Source organism: Stenella coeruleoalba, assembly GCF_951394435.1.
Source record: "Stenella coeruleoalba genome assembly, chromosome: 15".
In the NCBI taxonomy this organism is placed as follows: Eukaryota; Metazoa; Chordata; class Mammalia; order Artiodactyla; family Delphinidae; genus Stenella; species Stenella coeruleoalba.
The window spans coordinates 48490479-48511314 of record NC_137161.1 but is presented as its reverse complement, the minus strand read 5'-3'; the positions used below and the strand labels follow the sequence as shown (position 1 = coordinate 48511314).

The window sequence follows — 20836 nt, the reverse complement described above, 5'->3', positions numbered from 1 at the left end:
GATAACTATTGTTTTCTGAGTTTTTTTTTCAGAAATGTGTGTGTGTGTGTGTGTGTGTGTGTGTGTGTGTGTGTCTGAGTGTGTGTATTGGCTCACAATGTAAAGTACGTTTCTTACTGGGGTCACAGTCAAAGATCTTTCAGAAACACTATTCTAGAATATATTCACCAGGCTAGACTAAGTTATACTGCGGTAATGAACAGCCCCCAGATCTCAGAGGTTTAACACAACAAAGGTTTATTTATGATTTACACAAATTTCACGGAGGATCTGGGTGACTCCCCAACGCCAGAGATCTCCATTCAGTGACCCAGGGATTCAAGCTGCTTCAACCTTCAACCCTAGGTTTATCATCACAACGCGAGGCTGCGACAGCAGGCAGGAGAAAAGAACCCATGAAGATTTGTTCACTCTTCTACGTTCACCCTGAAGGAGACACACATGTCACTTGACCCACCGTGCACTGGCCAGTACTGGTCAATGACCCTGCCTGCACGGGAAGCAACTGAGGGATTATAGGACAACTAGTGGAATGCTTGGTGAGCCCTGGGGTCTCTACCATAGAGATAACTTGATGCCACTTTAAAACATATTCTTATGTAAAGAAAGTAAAGTGAGTGGAAAATATAAGGGAAGCGTAACTGGGGATGTATTTATAACATAAACTATGTAATGACAGCATACCCCTGCATCAACACCACAGCTTGACTTCAGGGTCTGTTCAGTGTCAAGAGGGTACTTATTTTGCTATAACTTTCCTGATCCAGAACTGGATTTAGTAGTCACAAAATTAAGCAAGCTTCCAGGTGAAATGGAAAATGGTATTTTACCAACTTTGCAAATCCTGTGACTTGTGGAGGAGTTTATTAAAAAGAACTGATATGATCTCTTTCAAAAAAGAAAAAACAGGGCTTCCCTGGTGGCGCAGTGGTTGAGAGTCCGCCTGCAGATGCAGGGGACACGGGTTCGTGCCCCGGTCCGGGAGGATCCCACATGCCGCGGAACGGCTGGGCCCGTGAGCCATGGCCGCTGAGCCTGCGCGTCCTGAGCCTGTGCTCTGCAACGGGAGAGGCCACAACAGTGAGAGGCCCGCGTACCGCAAAAAAAAAAAAAAAAAAAAAAAAGAAAGAAAGAAAAAACATATTCTTAGGTACTGATTCACATGGCAGCCTCTCCTCATAGGACAGTACCTTGAAGAGCATGACAAACCAGCTCTACCCATGAGACCACATGCAGTTCTAGCAAATCTTGATAAGTATTAATAAAATACAAATATATTATATTTATCATAGTTCACTGTAAAAACAACTTCCAGTTTTATCCTATGATACACTACTGTAAAATCTTAAGAATGCCAAAGGCTGAAAACACATACTGAAAGGTGTAAAGTCCCGTCTGATTTTGTGACAGACTGAAGGCTTCTTTTCAATACTTAAGTTCAAAGAATGATTTCCCAAAGATTAAGTTAAAAAACTGATCATTCTTATAGAGTTACTACTATGTGTCATTTTTATTGTCATGGGATCAATGCCTTCACTGGTTGGAGTCGAAAACCACACACTACAAAACCTTTAGGAAACATAGCCAAGCATTTCGTATTTAGAGAGAAAAATGCTGAATGCATTAAGAGAATTGGTGAACACGTAGCCAGAGTCAGTTTTTGGAGGCAGAGTCTAATTTGATAGAAATTTCTAAAAATCAGAATGCCAAGATTAGAGGCACTAGTTGTGGGAGAGAATAAGGGGTTTGAAAAACACGGGGAGTTTGAAGTAACATGAGCACAGGATGTGTCCGGCACCAGTGAAGGGTGTTGGTTGTAGCTGCCAGGTGGTTCCCTGTCTCCAAAGAAGGAACAAGCTGTGGGGAAAGGGGGGCCGGTACTCAGCACATGGGAGCTTAGGAAATGGACAGTGGAGGCCGGAAGTCAGGAATCGTATCTGGCAGTGCTCAGCGTAGGGAAACGCAGACGCTGGTATAAAGGGGGATTCCATCCTCTGAAGAGCTGAAGTCTGTTGAGGACAGAGACCTGTGCACGGGGAGGCCATCCCTAGACGAGCATCCTGAAACCCCATCCACCTGCCAGGGGGGATTCTAAGCCCACACACAGCCTCCTGACGCCTTCATCAGCTTCCCAAGGACATTGACACCAGGAGAGGGGGTGGCCAGCTCCTGGAGCTCTAGGAAAGGAGGCTCCCTCTTTGCGTTGCAAATTAATAAACTCGTACTTGAGTTGGTCCACTAATCTCTTGTACATTTAATTGTCCCTTTCCTTGGGTTTCAAAAACATGGGTTGAATTTGGTTTTGAGTTTATAAGGCGCCAAGAATCAAAATCTGACCCGAGGCAAATTCTCCAAGCCAGCCTGCCAGCTTCATTTTTCTCTCAGGACGTAGAGGAGACTCACTGTGAACCTGAGGAGAGAATGAACTTGACCATGAGAAATGTGTTCGGCCCAGGAGATGCAGACTCAGCGTTGCTAAATTCCTAATATTCAGCCCTGCGCTGTGTGGGGTAGGATGGGGGCAATCAGAAATCTCAGCCCACAGGGTTGCAGATGCCCGAAGAGCCAAATGAAGCTGGGGATTCCTTAGTTATCATATGAACTGTCACCAGTTCCTACCATGGAGGCTTCAGGCCACCCCACCCTCACCTTCCCAGCATGGAGGGGTCCCACATCACAGTGCCCTGGAAGATGTTCCCCTGCACCCAAGAGGACGCCGTTGGTCTACTCCAAGCTGGGTGGAAGGCAGAGGCTGCAACCTATCTTTTTCTCTTTTGATCCCATATCTTGGAGCCACTGGCCACAGGTGACAGGTAAGCCACCAGGTAACTCCTGGTCACAAGCACACAGGTGAAGGGGCAGGTGTGACAGGTGAGCTATTGACCAGGGATATAATCTCTTGATAGATAGAATACACATCTCAATTCAAAATCCCCATGTCTCTGAATAAAACATAAGTCAGCGTGGCTTTCTTGTGGCATTTATTTGCTTTTATCCAAGCACGAGAGATGGGAGTCGAGCATTTGCACTAATGGTGGGGTTTGAATAATGTTCTTCATCATCAATGTGTTAAATGCTGTGTGAGTTTTGAGGTGACTTCTCTCACCAGCAACATCCCATCTGCAAACCCAGGATACAACCGTTTCAGAATAAACTTGATTGTGGTGGTTGCTTGAAGATCCTTTCTCAAAATATAAGTTTCAAGTCAAGGAGAGAGCTAAATGGAATTTTCCAACATGAAAAGGGAAGGAAAAAACAAGCAGCGATGCCAGGTAAGACGTGTCCTCTGCTATGCAAATTGGATTTTGTATTAGACCTTGTTGGTGCCTGTCCTACAGCAGGGATCAGCAAACTACAGCCCAGGGACCTGATCCAGCCCACTGCCTGTTTTGTAAATACAGTTTTATTGGAAGCAATCATGCCTATTTCCTTTTGTATTGTCTGTGGCTGTTTTCATGCTAATACAACGGAGTTGTGTAGTTATAACAGAGGCTGTACAACCTATAATCCTTTATAGAAAACGTTTGCCAACCTCTGTCCTGTATCTATCTCCTTGGGTGGCCCCAGAGGTCACCTGTAGACAGTTGCTATACATGCCAAGGATGCTCTCTCTGCCAGGGATGTTCTCTGGCTGCACACAAGACCTCGTGTACCACAAGCAGAAGGGCCAGGGAATCAGTGCCCCATGGCCGCCCTCACCTGAGGAAGGGTGGGAGCTGGTCCACAGGTACCCCAGCTTCTTCACCTCCTGTCAGGACAATTTGAAGATGTTCCACCTGGTCTCTTCCCCGTGGGTGCCTGTGCAGTCACCTCTCTTCCCAGTCTCACTCCCTCTCCTTCACCAGTCAGGGGACAGAAACCCCACTGGTGATGTTAACAGAGGGAACGGAATATAAAGCACTAAAACTGAGTATAAAGACGTAATGCCTTCTTAATTAGAAAAGCAAAAGAGAACATTAAAGCACCACATGGACCAAGGAGTCTAACACCTGCGTGAAGGTGAAGGTGGCTTGTCGAATGGTGGTGGGGTCCCGGGGAGGGGGCACTACCCACCCACCCAACCCTCCCGCCTGCCCAGAGGTGGTGCAAGAGTGTCCCTGGTAGGTAGGCCCGCCCTGGAAGACCCAGACCCCTGAGGAGACTGTAGCGAGGCTGCTTCTGCAAATGTGGGAAAAACTGAGAACTGGCTTCAGCTGCTCTGGGAAGGAGCTGCCGCTGCCAGGGGGAGGTAGCACTGCCAGGAGATGAGAACCAACAAGGAGCAGGGCCCTTCTCCCTCCTCCAGCCTTTCTCTCTTCTCCTATCAGGGAGATGCTGGCAGAGAAAGAACGAGGTCGCAGCTTCCAGCCCCAGCACTGGAGTGTAGAAAGGCCAGCTTGGAGCTGAGACGGGTGCTCACCCATGGCTCGCTGAGCTCCTGTGATCACCGCTCTGATGAACCACCTGCACCTGAGACCTTGTCTAGGGTCTGCTTTGGGGGCAACCCAACCTAATCCAAACTTCCACGAGTTCCCCCTTGATACCAAACCTCCTTCACTAGCAGCCGTCTTTGGGGTCTCTGGGGTTGCAAGCAACAGAAACCAATTCTGACTAGTGAAAACAAACACGCAGCACGTGAAGCATGCAGCGTAGCTCTGAACTGAAGGGAAGCCTGAAGAGACGGCACAAACCAGCCTGGAAAAGGGACAGGGGTTGCAGCAAGACTGGGGACAGGGCTGCACAGCGGGAAGCTGGGGGACCGTGTCAGAACTCCTCCATCACGGGGCAGCTCCAGCACCTTCAGTCTTGGCTTCACTAGACTCAGATCTCCTATTCCAACGATGGGTCTGGTTTGGACACTTGCCCACCCACAGGCAGAGGAAGGCAGGATGTCTTGATGGTCCCATCAGGGCTGTAACCTGTGTGGGAGAAGCAGCTCCTCAAGACGAAATCAGGGCTGAGGGCCTCCTGAGCAGTGAGAGAGGTGGCTGGGAAGATGCCCACCAGCCGTCTTAGGTTGGTTCCTCCCAGAAGCTGACTCTGACACAAGGAGTCGAGGTCAAGTCATTTACTTGAAAGGAAGCATCTTTTTGTAGGGAAGCAGGACAGTGGGACACGGAAGGGAGGAGTCCCACTCAGGGCACATAGATGAGTGGGTTTCTCCATGGGCATCTGGGGCTGACACCCACTGGGGACTGTACAACATGTCCTGGAGTTACCCCAACAGAGAAGCGCGAGGGCTGGGGTGTTTCCACACCCGGGCCCCCCGGTCTCGGATGAGTGCTGCTTCCGGGAGGCCCTGCACTGCCCACCTGCCCAGTGTGTGGACCGAGCTCACTCCTGGGGCCACAGGAGCCCCTGAGGCAGAGTCACACTTGCCTGCCATGCTTGCCTGGGGCATGGGCCTGAACCAGAGCAGCAAGGGTTGGAGGGTCTGTGGGGTCAGCACCAGGGTGGCTGATACGACAGCAGTTACTGGTCACCGACTCAGATGCTTGGAGAATGGGGGGCTGGGGGGCTGGGTCACAGCTTCTTTATGGGGAAGGCGGCTTGGGAGAGTCTCGGTCCTGGGCTTGAGGCTGAGCCGGGGAAGAGGCCAGGACCCCTGATATAGCAGTGGCAAAGCTCTGGCATTTTCTTGTCTTTGATGCTACTGGGAGGCCTGCTCTGAGCCCCCGGGTTTACTTTTTATAAAAACTTGCTTGTTTTCAGAGACCTCAGGGAGAGAAGCCAGGAAATGAACCCATTCTGCAGCTCTCCTGGGGAAAAAGAGAACCAAGAAGGAAAAGTGGAGAGGAGTGCCAAGAAAATGAGCAAGTGGGGCTCTGGGGTGGGGGGAGCAGGGGGCAGACAAAGAGCCTGACTCGACGCCAAGTTGTCCACTGCAGGCAGCCCTGCATTTCGCACTGCAAGCCCGGCTTTCAGGCTCAGGTGAACCTCCCGGAAATGCTGCTCACCTGGCCCCTGCCTCCCGCCTCAATCTCCCCTCCTTCCATCGTCCCCACCTCTTTCCATCGTCCCCCCCAGTCCTCTTTATTTCCCCTGCTTGAACAGGTCAGTCCATTCCTGCCCCAGGACCTTTGCACTGGCAGCTCCCACTGCCGGGAATGCCCTTCTCTCCGATCTGCACGTGATGGGCCCATTTTGTCATCAGATCACACGTCACCTCGTCCATGGGGTCTTCGCTTGACCATCCAACTCAAAGGAGACCCCTGGCACTCTAGCACATCTCCCTGTAGTATTGTCTCTAGGTGGTTTTCTCCTATTTAGTTATCTGCCTGCTTATTCAATTCCTTCCTCTCCCGCCAGAAAGTCGTGACTTTGAGAACAGAAGCACGTCCAGTGTACCCTGCTGTCTCTCCAGAGCCATGTGTGGCACAGAGCAGGCCCCAATCCATTCTTGATCATTGATTGAATAAAATATAAAAATGACCTTTCTTTCCAAAAAGATAACTCCCACCTTTTTAAATAGGAATATTAACAGAACACATGGTCCAAAAACATAAAAAGACTTAATGGGGAAAAGAAAAGGTTTGCCGTGGCTGTTATTGAATATAATATACACACTGGTCCAAATTCCTAGCACATTCTGTGCTCCACTAATGGTTTTCATTATTCTCTCTTAAGCTTTTAAAGGATATGTACCTCAAAACTGTGCCATGGAGCCGGTTCTCCACTCATCGTTTGGAAAGAACAACAAAGGCATATTTCTTTCTTGAAATTGAAACCTCAAATGAATTCAGAGAAAGATTTTTTTAAGCTCTAAACAGAAAGGAAAGGAGACTCCATTTAGTATTCTTTGTATTATTTCTAACAAAGAAATAATAGGATGTAATTTATGACACCATCAATTTCCCCTAATAATGTGTAGTTGTCTCGCCAGGTACTTTTGTTTAGGCAAATGCAATAATCCGTTTCAGCACATTTATTCACTGTGCTTAATGTATTTTGGAGTATCTACATGGGGAAGGAGTAATTTCTTAATTGGATAGGTAAAAAGATTATTTTTGGACTGTTAGTAGAAAAAAGGAGATATCTACAGGCAACATAAAAATTTTTGGAAAGATTCTGGCTTCAAGTAATTCCCATTTCCTAGGATGTGACACTGTAAGTACCTGAGTAAATGTGTGTGCACAGGAGAACATGAACAATTGTGTTGTATGGTATATTATATTACGGCAATTGAGATCCTTAATAAACTTGAAAGCTCTCCCCTTACCAGCATGCCACACTGTCTGGCACACAGAGTATGATTAATAAATGTTGGACTAGTTAATTAACTAACTGCTAAACGAGGAACTACGTGACGACATTTGATTTTGCTTTCTGAAGCCTGACCCAGGATTGCAATCTCTGAGTGACAAATTCTAAGTGACTCAGACAAAAGGACATTCAGCACATACTCTGTGGCAGGTGGCAATGGTCCCCCACTTACATCCCGTGACCCTTACCATTTCCATGTATTTCCATGCCTGACGTCCAAACGCCTGCACCTGTACTTCTCGGCCGAGGGCTTTCCTGGTCCCCAAAGTCAACGCCCTGGGAGCAGCGCTCCCTTCTGACTGACCGGCGTTGGTGGGTCAATACACCAGCTCCCTCACCCTTGGGCAGGGTGACTCGGAGGCGCGTGTTCTACCCCATCTCCCAGAGCCCCCAGGGGTGGGGGCCAAGCGCCAGCCGCCCACAGGACTGACCCCTCTGGTAGCCCATCTCCTTGCTGTCCCTGCCGCCATCTCCCTGCCCTCCTGGCCCTTCCTGAGACCACCCCTCCCCCCAGAAACTACATCAGATCCTTGCTGCGAGATCAGCTTCTGGGGAACCCAAACCAGGACAGACACCTTTAATTGTTTTACTTCTAACAAAACACTCCTCATGTGATCAAATGTTTGTGCTTGAAATGCAGAGAAAAGCAGCCAATCCATCATCTAACACGTTTCTCTGTGGAATCCAGACTCTGCGCCTCTGACGAGTCTCTCAATGACCCGTATGAAGGGCTTGTCTCTTTCCTAAACGAGCATGGCTTGGTGGCTGTTAACAGAGCACCCCCGAGCAAGGCTAACCCACCTAAAAGCCCAAAGCCCCTGTTAATTAGACAAAGGATGTGCAAGCAAAGAAAACGTTTTAATTAAGGCTTCACTGGCAAGCCAGACAGGCCAACTATGGTCTAATCCAAACAAGAACCCTCAGTCTTGTATGGTTTGTCCTAAAATATCCAAGCACTTCCCAACAGTGGCCCAAAGGCACTTTCTCCCCTCGAGCCTAGGCATCGGAAGAGCACTTCTCCTCCAGCTTCTTCTTGTTTGCCTTCGTGTTTTCGATCACGGTCTCCACGATTACGGCAGTCTCTTCGTATGTCTGGATGCTGTCGGTGGAAAACTTCTCAATAGACTCCATCACCTCCACCTTCTCATAGGCCAGCGTCCTGGGAGGGCTTCTCGCCGGGAGGCTGCTGGTCCAAGCTCCAGGCCCGTCGGACCCACCCTGAGTGACCTGAGGCCCTTGAGACTGGGGTGTAGACGGCCCCTCTGGACCAGGAGAGACTGTGACACAGGGCTTCCTGGCCCCCTCCTCCTCCTTCTGGCCATCCTGTTTCCCCTGGGGGCCCTTCAGTTCTTCGTCATTCATCTCATCCCCCTTGTCTACAGTGTGCGGGGTAGGGGGGTGTCCATCTTCTTTCCCCTGGGGAGGCCCCTGTCCGTCCTCCAGACCATCTTCTTTCCCCTGGGGAGGCCCCTGTCCATCCTCCAGACCATCTTTCCCCTGGGGAGGCCCCTCTCCGTCCTCCAGACCATCTTCTTTCCCCTGGGGAGGCCCCTGTCCATCCTCCAGACCATCTTTCCCCTGGGGAGGCCCCTCTCCATCCTCCAGACCATCTTTCCCCTGGGGAGGCCCCTCTCCATCCTCCAGAGGGGGCTCCGGCTGCTGGGGAGAGGGCTCCACGTGGCTGTCAGGCAGCACAGAGTCGTCCCCCTTGGAAACCACCACACCCCCTTTGGCCGGGACGGAGAAGGAACAGAAGCCTGGGTCCACGAAATTGGCATCTCCGGAGACCAGCACATACCGCCCCTTGGTGTACAGGTCAGCGGGGGGCTCGGGTTCTTTGGGGCCTTTCACCCTCTCCTTGACCATCCTGCCTAGTTTTTCAAAGGCTTTGCTTATCTTCCCTCCATCTGGGACATCCTCCGGAGCCCCGTCCACGGTCGGGGGACTTGCTTCTCCATCCCCTGATTCGAGCTTAGATTCACCCTCTTCTTTAGGTACCACCTGCCCTGGCTTTGCGTCTTCAGGACCTCTCAGTGGTGCCTCTTCCCGACTTGCATCTGCTTTGTCTTTCGCTATGATCTCCTTTTTCCTTGGAACGTTCTTGGGGAGGCCTTTTTGTCTTGGTTTTGCTATTGTTATATCCTGCACAGCCCTGGCGAGATCTTTAAAAAAAAAAAAAAAGGACAATGAGGCAAGTATCATCACCAATGAAAGAGGAAGAAAATGTATGTGTTGAAAAATACACTCATTATCCTGGAGCCCCCTGTCTAGCGCTGGGGTGGGGTTTACTACGTATGATCAAAAGCAACAGGGAAAGATCCCCGGGTCTGAAGCGTCCACAGCCCACACTGAGGACCCAGCTCTGCCGGCCACTGTGTGACTTTGGACAAGTCCCTCGGCCCCTCTGGGCTTGCGGAGGGGAGGGAGGTGCCCACAGTTCCCATCACACTGGGTACAACCGACTGAGATCCGTGATCCTCCTGCAGTAACACTGTGTGGGAGCAGGGCTCCAGTGCCCACCAAGCCCCCTGCCCCCCGAGTTCACAGGGGACACTGGGATCCACAGAGCAGACAGTGGAAACCCAGTCCACAGGGCACTCTCGCCTCAGGCTTCCCCAAAGGAGCAAGGCAGAGCTGCCTGGGCCTCTGACGGGTTCAGAATGGCCTCGGCCATGGGGAGTAGCTCCCTTGTCCTGCTCGCAACCCAGGCCAGATGAACACAGACACCCCTTGCTCAGCGTCCCCTTCCTCCTGGGCGATAAGAGGAAGTGATGCTCTCAAACTCAGAACAGGAATCCCCTGTGCCCGAGGCCATATTCATTTCCTCAGATCAGCTAAGAGGAAAAACTGAAAGTGTAACACAAAATCTCACCCTGCCTCACCCGGGAGGCTTTCCAGCTTTGCTCACAGTGATTTTTAAACTTTTTCATCCCGAAGTCTTCCCCAGCCCCTCCCTCCCTTCGCTAACCAGGGGACTCAGTTGCACAGAGCAAGGGCCTCCCGTGGGGCTGACCCTCAGTGACAGGGCAGAGTGAGCAGGCCGTGAAGCCATGATGGGGGGACGCAGTGGGGACACCACAAAGCAGGTGGCTGGGAGCAGGTGTGGAGAAGGGCTTACTTGCAGGACCAGCTGCCGAATTTCAGGGCCCGCTAATCAAAACTGTGAAGAACGTCCAGACAGCGACCGCACAGCATCAAGCCCAGCGCCCTGCACACAGCCCCCCGCCCCCGGAGCTGGCCCTGGGCGTCTGGGACCCCTGCCCCTGGCAGCAACGTTCTGACTCTGGCACCCCATCTCTGCAAAGCCCTCTGAGCTTTCTGAGACCCCTGGATTTGAAGGCACTATAAGCACAGGCTTCTCTTCTCCCAGGCACTGTTCTGTTCCTTCAGGACTGGGGAGACTGAGCTGTGAGCTGACATCTCACAGGCGCGTGAAACCATCCTCAAAGGACCAAATGTTGAAGTCAGAAGCTGCGCTTGCCCACCAAGCTATTTCTGCTCAGTTTTGAATGGGAGAGAGAACGAACAAAAATTGAGCATCTACTCTGCTCCTGACACTAGATCAAGCACCTCTGCACGAAAGAGTTCATTTCACTGGGGGGGGGGGGGGGGGGGGCGGTGAATAGATACAATTCAGTGTTCACTTCTTGCCCAAGTAAAGGTTGAGCTGCATTTTTTCTCGCCAGTTAAATGCCTCATGTTCACGGACGGCGGCCCTGAGGGCGTCTAACCCCCATCTGATTTTCTCCTTGTAAACTTTTTGACTCAGTCACTCAGCACCTGTTGGAGGACATCAGTGAGGGAGAGAAGGGACCTCACATAAAAGCACTGAATTTCCAGACGGACGGGGAGTATGAATGCTAAGTTCAGGGAGAAAGCCGCTTGATTTTTCCTTTTTCCCAGGACAGAAAGTCGCAGAAGCCAGGGTTGGGGACTCACCTTTCACACCGTGTCGAGGGCTGAGGGAGGCTCCGTGGCTCACGGTGTACAGAGTGATCGGGGTTTCAATGAAGGCAGAGCTCAGCCTGGCAAAAAGAACCAGAAAGAGGGTGATCTCCAGCTTTAATTCACTGAGCCAAACAGATGGGGGGCGGGCAAGAGGGATGCTCTAATGTCCAGCAAAAATGAAAAAGGCTTTCTCCAGATCCAACTGCTCATGAACCACAAACACATGTACACACTGGAGGACAACGGAAAGGAATAGTCATCTCTTTGAGCTCAAGTCAAAGCTGTGAAACACACTTATAAAAAAAAATTGTAATTCTTTTGTTTTGGAGGTTTTTTTCAATAAGAGAATGGCCAGCCCAGGCTGAACTATTTAGGGCAACCAGGGTATAATATGCCCAACTGGTCTTTTTTTTTTTTTTTTTTGGCGGTACGCGGGCCTCTCACTGTTGTGGCCTCTCCCGTTGCGGAGCACAGGCTCCGGACGCGCAGGCCCAGCGGCCATGGCTCACGGGCCCAGCCGCTCCGCAGCATGTGGGATCTTCCCGGACCGGGGCACGAACCCACGTCCCCTGCATCGGCAGGCGGACTCTCAACCACTGCGCCACCAGGGAAGCCCCAACCGGTCTTTTTTAAAAAATAGTTATATATAATCAGAGACAGTGGAAAGATAAAGCAATTGAGACAAAACATAAATAGCTGGTGAATCTAAGAGGATCCAGAATTTCCTTGTTCTGTGCCTGCAACATTTCTATCAATTTGAAATTATATCAAAATTAAGAGTAATATATAAACCAACAAAAGGGGTATCCAGTTACCTTTTGATGAAGCCCTGCCCCCAAAACAAAAATGTTCACAAGGACACTTAAATACCCGTTCAAGACTTATTTTTGTACATGTGTGCATGAAGCATTCACTGTGACATAAATATAGAGCTCAGCACAATACGTTGACCAGAACTAGAGAAAACAAAAGGAAGTCTCGCTTTCCCTCCTACACATTAGAGCACTCACAGCAAGACAGAGCCCCAGCGAGAGGGAAGGAAGTGCTCCTGTGTCTGGGTGCTTCTCTGTTAACCCAATCTAAACCCCCCAAAATCAGCAAGACTGAATTGAAGAACCTCAACTTAATAGAGATTCAGAGTCCCTATAGGAGGGGGCTGGCCTCAATCTGTTCTCTGAATATCTACAGATACAGACATTGATGTAGCCATAGATGTAGGTGTAGGTGTGGCTATAAATAACGGAGACATCGTTGTAGATGTGCATGTACGTGATGATGTAGATAGAGATGACTTAGGTATAGTTGAAGTATAGGAGTAGGTGTAGATTTAGGTGATAAAGATGTAGGTGTAGCTATAGATAATGTAGATATAAGTGTATGTGGAGGTGACACAGATGTAAATGATGTAGATATGGGTACAGATAATGTCGGTGTAGGTGTAGGTGATGTACATATAAATGTAGGTGATGTAGAGGTAGGTGTAGGTGTAGGTATAGATGAAGATGTTGTAGGTGTAGCTACAGATGAGGTAGATGATGTAGTTGCAGTGTAGATGTACACACGTACAGATGAGGAGGACATAGATGTAGACGTACGTGTAGGTAGGTATAGGTGTAGACATAGTTGATGTAGATGTATTTTTTTAATAAATTTATTTATTTATTTTTGGCTGCGTTGGGTCTTTGTTGCTGCGTGTGGCCTTTCTCTAGTTGCGGCGAGCGGGGGCTACTCTTCGTTGCAGTGTGCGGGCTTCTCATTGTGGTGGCTTCTCTTGCTGTGGAGCACAGGCTCTAGGCACGCGGGCTTCAGTAGTTGTGGCACGCGGGCTCAGTAGTTGTGGCTCATGGGCTTAGTTGCTCTGCAGCGTGTGGGATCTTCCCAGACCAGGGATCGAACCCATGTTCCCTGCTTTGGCAGGCGGATTCTTAACCGCTGTGCCACCAGGGAAGTCCCTATATAGATGTATTAATACATCTAGAAAATGGACAGTAGACGATGCAGGTGCAGCTGTGAATGATGATGAGATGGAGACAGAGATCTACTTCCCAGTGGAGTTCAAGTCAAAGTTCCATTACGTGGAGGAGACCAGACGGCCTGTCGACAGCCACATTACTGACCCAACCAGGTGGTCAGAGTCACGACGGCAGCAGCAGTAATAACACCTACACTGAGCGCTGGTTGAGCTCCAGGTACCGTGCAGGCCCTCCCCGGCAGCACCTCAATAACCACACCTGATCATCCTCTCTGTGAAGACACTCGTGTCGCCAGAGGCCTGTGAGCGGAAGGGAGCCTTCTCCGTGGGGGCTTTCTGACCCCCTGCTTGACATTCAAACACTTCCCCCGTCACCCTCGCCTCCTCTCCCCTCTCCCTGCTGCGATTCACTCCAGAGCACAGGTCACAGGCCACACGCCCTCTGCTACAAACCCACTCATCCTGTCTCCCCGACTAATATTCAAGCTCTGTGAGGTCACAGATTTGGGGGTTCCCTTCCTGGCCACATCCCCACTGCCTAGAACAGTAACACAGGAGACACTCAGCAAAGATCTGTGGAACAAGTAAGTGGCCAGCCAGAGAGGTTGGCGCTGTGCCCACGGGCTCTGCCCACCCCTGACCCCACCTGTTGCCTTCGTTCTCGATGATCCGGTGATACCGGTCCAGCTCATTCCTCAGGGTCTGCTGGGCGACCACCAGCTGCCGGCAGTCGTAGGATGACCTCTCCAGGCTCCTCTCAGCCTCCTCAGTCTCCTTCCGCAGGGTGTCAATCTGCTCATTGTAGAGCTGAATCTCTTCATCGTAGCACTCGTGGGCATCTCTGATGGCCTGTTCTAGGGCCGCCGTCTGTGGGCAAAGACACAGCTGTAAGGAAACCCAGCCCACCCTCTCGCTTAAGACACAGACCCGGCAGGGATACCCTGGACGCGGCATTTCCAGTTTTATTTGTTCTGTGGGTTTGTTTCTCTGTTTCTCTGTCAGCAGGGAATCCTTAAGCCACAGAGGGATGTGAACCCCTTCTCCTTACGCTTGCGTCAGCACCCTTGGAAATCTGCCCTAGCAGAGTCTCCACCCCGCAAAGGCAGTGGGAAGATGACAACCCCAGAAACTGAAACGAAAACTGCCGTCCATGGAATAAAACGTGCAACTCAAACAAAGTACATTCTTCATAATTTACTGAGTTAGCATAAATCTGACAGCTGAAAAATTAGTAAAAAGAAGAACATGTACTAAATAGATAAGATGCTATTTTTACTGAAATAATTAAGGGAGGAAGTTTCCTTGATCTTGTTCAGTCACTACGGCACCTTAATTTTCTCCTCATTTCTGATCAGTAGAGTTACGTATATGTTGTGGTAGCTAAAGGGTGCGTGTGTGTGTGCACACTCGCACATGTGTATAAATAAAATAACTTCAGGGAAACATTAATTACCTACTAATGCAGGACAAATCAAAATTAAGGTAGGAAAATAAAAAGAGGTGGTCTCACATTCACTGTAAGAGCTGTGACAACCCCTAAAGGGCCACAGCGTACTGACTTACAAGCTTAGTACAACCTCATTTTCCCAAAGAGAAGAGATCTAACAGGCATGGCCGGTTCTCAAAAGCAAAATAGAACAAGCAAACCAAACCCACTTCTCCTGGAAGAGTTCTCAAACTTCTTCGTGCATCTGAACCCCCCAACGATACTGTTAAGCTCAGATTCTGACTCAGCAGGTCCGGTGGGGCCGGAGGGGCTGCATTTCTTTTCTTTTCTTTTTTTCTTAAAGGATAGTTACTTCTTTTTCTTTTTCTTTTTTTGGGCTGCGTTGGGTCTTTGTTGCTGCACGCGGGCTTTCTCTAATTGCGGCGAGCGGGGGCTACTCTTTCTTGCGGTGCGCAGGCTTCTCATTGCGGTGGCTTCTCTTGTTGCAGAGCACAGGTTCTAGGCACCTGGGCTTCAGTAGTTGTGGCTCACGGGCTCAGTAGTTGTGGCTTGCGGGCTCTAGAGCGCAGGCTCAGTGGTTGTAAGCACACGGGCTTAGTTGCTCTGTGGCATGTGGGATCTTCCCAGACCAGGGCTCGAACCCGTGTCCCCTGCATTGACAGGCGGATTCTTAACCACTGCACCACCAGGGAAGCCCGGGAGGGCTGCATTTCTAAGCGGCTCCCACTCGATGCCCATGGCTCTGGTCTCCGGGTCACACTTTTTGAGTCACGGGGGACTAGACAGGTATCTGAATCCAACCTCACGTATGTCCACCACAAGACGCCTCACACATGCAGCTAAACGAGCACATTGGACATGTAGAGGGTGATTATTCCTGCGACAGCCTGATTCCTCACTTTATGTACAGATGTGGCCGTGGAACAGTGACGTCCCTAGTGAGGACACCGGCAGACGCAGCCGACAAAGGTTGTCAGGAATGGATCTGTTGCATCAGGAAGGGGGGGAGGAAAGGAAGGAGGGAGGAAGGGAGGAAGGAAGGAAGGAACAGAGGGAGAGGTACATGCACTAGACACTCTGGGAAGCCGTCCACTGGCCTGTGTCGTCCCCATGTCTGAAGACTGTCCCATCTCACACGTAGGAAGTGTCCGGGCAGCAGTGTGACCACACTCCCCTGACCAGAGCCGCAGAACCAGGCCTCAGGCTGGCCTATCACGTGCTTCCTCTCCGGGCATCTGGGAAGGGATCTCAGGAAGAGCAGTGACTTGGTGGTAGGTTCTAGACTCACTCAATCGGGGAGAGTGAGAAGCTCCCGCCGCCCGCCCTGTTCCCAAAGGTCATCAGCCCCTTTATATCTTGCTCCTTTGGGGGAAAATATCTTCACAGTCGAGAAAGCTGGAGACACCACCCCAGGTGACCCAAGTCTCACCCCCAGTACAAAGACACAGCCACATGGTGCTCCTGGTGAGAGGCACCGAGGACCCATCACTTCTGTCGTGTTCCTGCCGCAAACGCAGAGCTTCAGCTCAGCCCCGAGAAAGCATCAGGGAAGTCCAGATGGGGGGACGTCCCACAGGAGGACTGGCCATCAAGGTCATGAGAAACAGAGATGGGCAGGAACTGTCCCAGATTGGAGGAGGCTGAGGAGACAGGACAGCTGAATGCAAGCAGGATCCAGGACCAGAAAACACGTGAGCAGGGTAACAGGTGAGATTTCAGGCAAATCTGTTACCAGGATGGCGTGCTCGACAATGTCCTGGTTCCAACCTTGGTGCTGTGCTATTAAGAGGTTGACTTTGAGGGAACTGGGTGGAGAGTACGGGAAACCTCTGAGCTATTTTTGCAGCTTCTTAGAAGTCTAAAATTATTTCAAAATAAACCAAGCGAGTTTGACCAGGTTTCTGTTCCTCATTAAAAATTATCTCCATTCAAACAGTCTCCTGGGATGTCAAATACTGAGGCACAGTCTCTGATTCTTGGTGTGACCACATGCTCTTACCCACACCGGTGTTCACACACTCTAGGAAATGCTTCCATGAAGTAAGGAATTTAAAGGACCCCTTTGAGGCTCAAATCTCAGAGACAAGAAGCCATCCGGAGTGGATGAATCCCCACATAAGACTCTCCATTTCCACGGAGCAGTCCTGAGAACGAAGCCTGCGGGTCACAGGCTGGCATGGCTGGGGTCCAGCGATCCCAGTGTCAACCGGGCAGCAGGAAGGCATGAAAGCTGATCACAGCTGCCTTTCATCAAAGCTTAGCTTTCTCCCACATGAGCAGGAAAGGGCTGTGCCCGCAGCACCTGGTGTTATAGCTCAATAATTTAAACCATTCATCAGAGGGCGGGGTGTTCAGGAAAACCAATAAAAGCCCCACTTGCAGCAGCTCAAAGGGGGCTAATGCAACATCTCTGATGGGAGTGATCTCGGCACGGGCTTCAGAGGCCGTCCAGCCCCAAACTGACTGTGGGAGAAAGAAACCCTCGTTCCAGGAGCCACAGCCCAGAGAGGGAGGCGGCTCGGTCACAGGAACAAAGCCCAAGGTGTCACAGAGCCCACGGAGAGGCCCAGGGTGCTGGGGACATCACGGAAGTCTTCCAGGAGGAGGTGGGGCCGGTCCAGGTGCTGCAGAAGCAAAGCCACTTGCAGAGAGAGAAGTGGGGAGCAGAGGCACCGGTGCCAGGATCCACAGGAGGGGTCCAGAGAGGAGAGGGGGAGAGAGCAGCCCACAGACAGCCCTGGCGGGTGGAAAGAGGCAGGTGGAAGGTGTGGGCCTCTAGGCAGCCGGAACTTCATCTTGAGCTAGGTGACCGTGTGTTTCCGCTTGGACCGCTTAGATCCGGCTGATAGCCGTCTCCCCACCAGGCCTGGGCGGCCGGAGCAGGAGCCAGGCCAGGCTCTGCTCAGTGCTCCCTGGACCTCGCGTGGGGCTGGCCAGAAACGGCTGAAAGATGTGTTTCAGCACAGCTGCAGGGCTTGCCTCTGCACAGCATGGTCCTCAGGGACCCGGGCCAGTGCCTCACAGTGAGCGCATCTGGAGAGGTGACCTCCTGCCTCAGTCCCTTTAGGCACCCAGACTCCTTTGGATCCAAGGTCATTTCAAAAAGGAAAAAGAAATCAAGTGTCCTTCGCCGATTACACGCTGTCTTACCAAAACGTACCACCAGGTGGCGCTAAGGGACTTTACTGAGAAATGACACCTGGGAGTATACTTTCCCAATAATCTGACTTTTTTCACTTTCCTGTCACAGAAACTCAGCAGATGCAATTTAGAGAACCAGAACGCCTGTCCCTTCTCACCCGCCTGGAAGAAGTGCCATCCCCAGGGGTCTCGTGTGTGGTCCACATTCAGCTCCAATCGTGGGTGCGGTCCTGGGCAACCTGTGGACCAACGTTCTCAAACTTGAGCCTGCAGAGCCACCTGGAGGGCTTGTTAAACGAGATGCTGGGCCCTCCGGAGTTCCTGGTTCCGTAGATCTGGGACGGGCCCGGGAACGAGCATTTCTGACAAGCCCCAGGTGATGCTGCTGGTTCAGGGACCTCCCCCTGAGGACCCTGCGACGGAGGGTTCCAGAAGCATCAGATGCCCTAACCATAGGCAGAACCAGCTGCCACAGCCCTGCCGGCTGGAGCCCTCAGGCTGCAAGGAGCTCCCCATCCCCTGACCCCCATCATGTCCCCAGTCATGGCCCTGGCCCTGCTGAGGGGCTAGGCTGACGAGTCTCCCCTGGAACGCTCAGCTCAGCTACTCCACTGGGAAGTCACAACAGCCTTTTAAAATCAGCAAAAAGCCAGCCGTGAACATCTCGTGAATAAGGCTATGGAGGGCCCGAGCCAGGAACCCGGGTGCCCGAGGTGTAGAATATTCTGGCCCAACGTTGGACCACCCCTACATCAATGTTCTCAACGTGTGGTTCCTCGACCAGCAACAGCATCTGGAATTTAGAAATAAAAATTCTTGGGCCACACCCCAGACCCACTGAGTCAGAAGCTCTCAGGTGGGTCCTGCCACGTGCGTGTTTTGATTCAAGCTAATTAGGCAGACTTTCGGCCCCATGACCTTTGCCCCTTAGCTGTATGCCCATGAATACATTATGTTACTCGGCAAAGGAACTTCTTACTCAGCTGACCTTAAAAAACAGGGAGATTATTCTAGATTATTCCTAATTCCACGGGCCCTTAAGAGCAGAAATCAGGGAGATTAGATGCATGAGAAAGATTCGAAGCACCATTGCTGTCCTTGAAGATGGAGGGGCCACATGCCAAGGACGGTGGACGGCGTCTGGAGTAAATCCTGGCCGACAGCCAGCAAAGAAATAGGGTCCTTCGTCCCAGCGGCACACAGAAGGGAATTCTGCCAATGACAGGAATGGGACAGGAAGCAGATTCGGCCCACCACCCAACAAGAACCTCCAGATACGGGGGACCCAGGCCGGCGGACACCTTCATTTCAGGGCTGTGAGCCCCAGAGCAGAGAAACCAGCCAAGCCTGCCCCGACTTCTAACCTGCAGAACTGTAAGGTCACAAGGAAGTGCTGTTTTAGGCCCTGACCTTTGTGAAAATTTATTATGGCCGCAAGAGAAAACTAATATGACTCATGTTTTATCAGACCCCCTGCTAGGTTTTACTTATTATAAGCACATATATTATTATAGAGGAAATGCTTTGGCAATATTTTGATAACTAATTCGGCAGATAATATTTTGTTTCAATATAATTCGTTTCCTTTTAATTCTATGTACTTTATGCCTTTGACATTTTTCTTTTTTTATGGAAAATGTCAATATCTTATTTTACTATTATTAATGTAAGTACGTGATGCCAAAGAAATGAAGGTAATTTTACAAACTCAGAATTTTGGCAAATACATGAAATCTCTGTTTTATTACAGTTTTATGCCACATTAGTTCAAATGCATTTCTCTACAACTACGCCAACAGAGCTCCTCTGGAAGTATTTCAGTCATCCTTAATATGTGACTTTACCAAAGACTTAGAATGTAAAATAAACATAAAATTTCAAATTAGTAACTTTTAATTATGAATGAGATAAGAAATAAAGTCATCAGCTGATGGCTGGGGCTATTAATTTCCAACAAGACACTTTGTTGAAATGTTTCTTCTGATACCCCAGGTATAAATGAGAACCTTCAAAACACAAGGGCAGAAGCAAAGTACAATACAGAAGCCTCTTTAGCTTCAGCTTCCCATAGTCCTAAACCTCTGACGGAAGCCATATGCCTTTAACATTTTTCTCAGAAAGGCTCCAGGGGCTTCACCAGACTGCTGGGCAGGCGATTGGCGGGGGGATGGCACAGAAGAGACAGTGAAGCCCCCCGCAGTTAGAGAGACAACGACCTCAGAGTTAGACAAGCCAGTCTTTCTGCAGCAGCTACGGGTGGGGACAGGCGGCCAAGCAGAGAGCTTTATCTCATATTCTCAGAAACTAGGCTAACCCTTTATGAAACGTCTTACTTTTTTTTTTTTTTTTTTGGTATGCGGGCCTCTCACTGTTGTGGCCTCTCCCGTTGCGGAGCACAGGCTCCGGACGCGCAGGCTCAGCAGCCCTGGCTCACGGACCCAGCCGCTCCGCGGCATGCGGGATCTTCCCAGACTGGGGCACGAACCCGTGTCCCCTGCATCGGCAGGCGGACTCTCAACCACTGCGCCACCAGGGAAGCCCCGTCTTACTTTTATAGTCAATAAATGCATATGAGTTCACAGAGAGACAAGCATTCTTTTCGCCCTGGAACCAGACTTCACCGGTTGATGTGCCCACCATATCAGGCTGGGCTCCCTCATCTCCTGAGGAGACTGGGGTCCTTCTCAGTCTCTCGGGCGGAGGTTTTCAACCTCATCACCGTGGCCACTGGAAGAGCTACATTTTACATCACAAACCATAGACATCATACAAAGATATAAGTACGTGTGTATTTGCACAAATCTATATACTTAAACACACATACAGATATATTTAAAACAAAGGTTTCACAAAATAAATCCTGCCTCTACTCGCCATGCACCCTGTCATTTCCTCTTTGGTCTTAGGCTAGTGTTGTGAATTCCTTCTTTTCTCAAACCAGTCGATCCTGCTGAGTTCATTTTACAACCCAGTAATGAGTTGTAACTGGTGGTTTGGAAAACACTGGTGTCTAGAACCATGACTGGGTGTGCATCCACTTCTCTAAACACTCATTCACACACACACACGTACACACACATACACAC

At 50.4% G+C, this 20836-nt stretch overlaps 1 protein-coding gene across 1 annotated transcript in view; it reads right to left on the bottom strand.

The window, feature by feature from the left end:
* Positions 1–8238: 8238 nt before the first annotated feature.
* Positions 8239–20836, bottom strand: part of BFSP1 (beaded filament structural protein 1) — a gene marked incomplete at its 3' end in the record, with an annotated part of 37937 nt that continues 25339 nt past the window's right edge. Inside the window, exons 6-8 of the mRNA XM_079944867.1 lie at positions 13809–14029; positions 11182–11267; positions 8239–9404 (exon numbers count right to left, since the gene is read on the bottom strand). Coding sequence (XP_079800993.1) covers positions 8239–9404; positions 11182–11267; positions 13809–14029 — 1473 coding nt within the window. The remainder of the gene's footprint in view (positions 9405–11181; positions 11268–13808; positions 14030–20836) is intronic.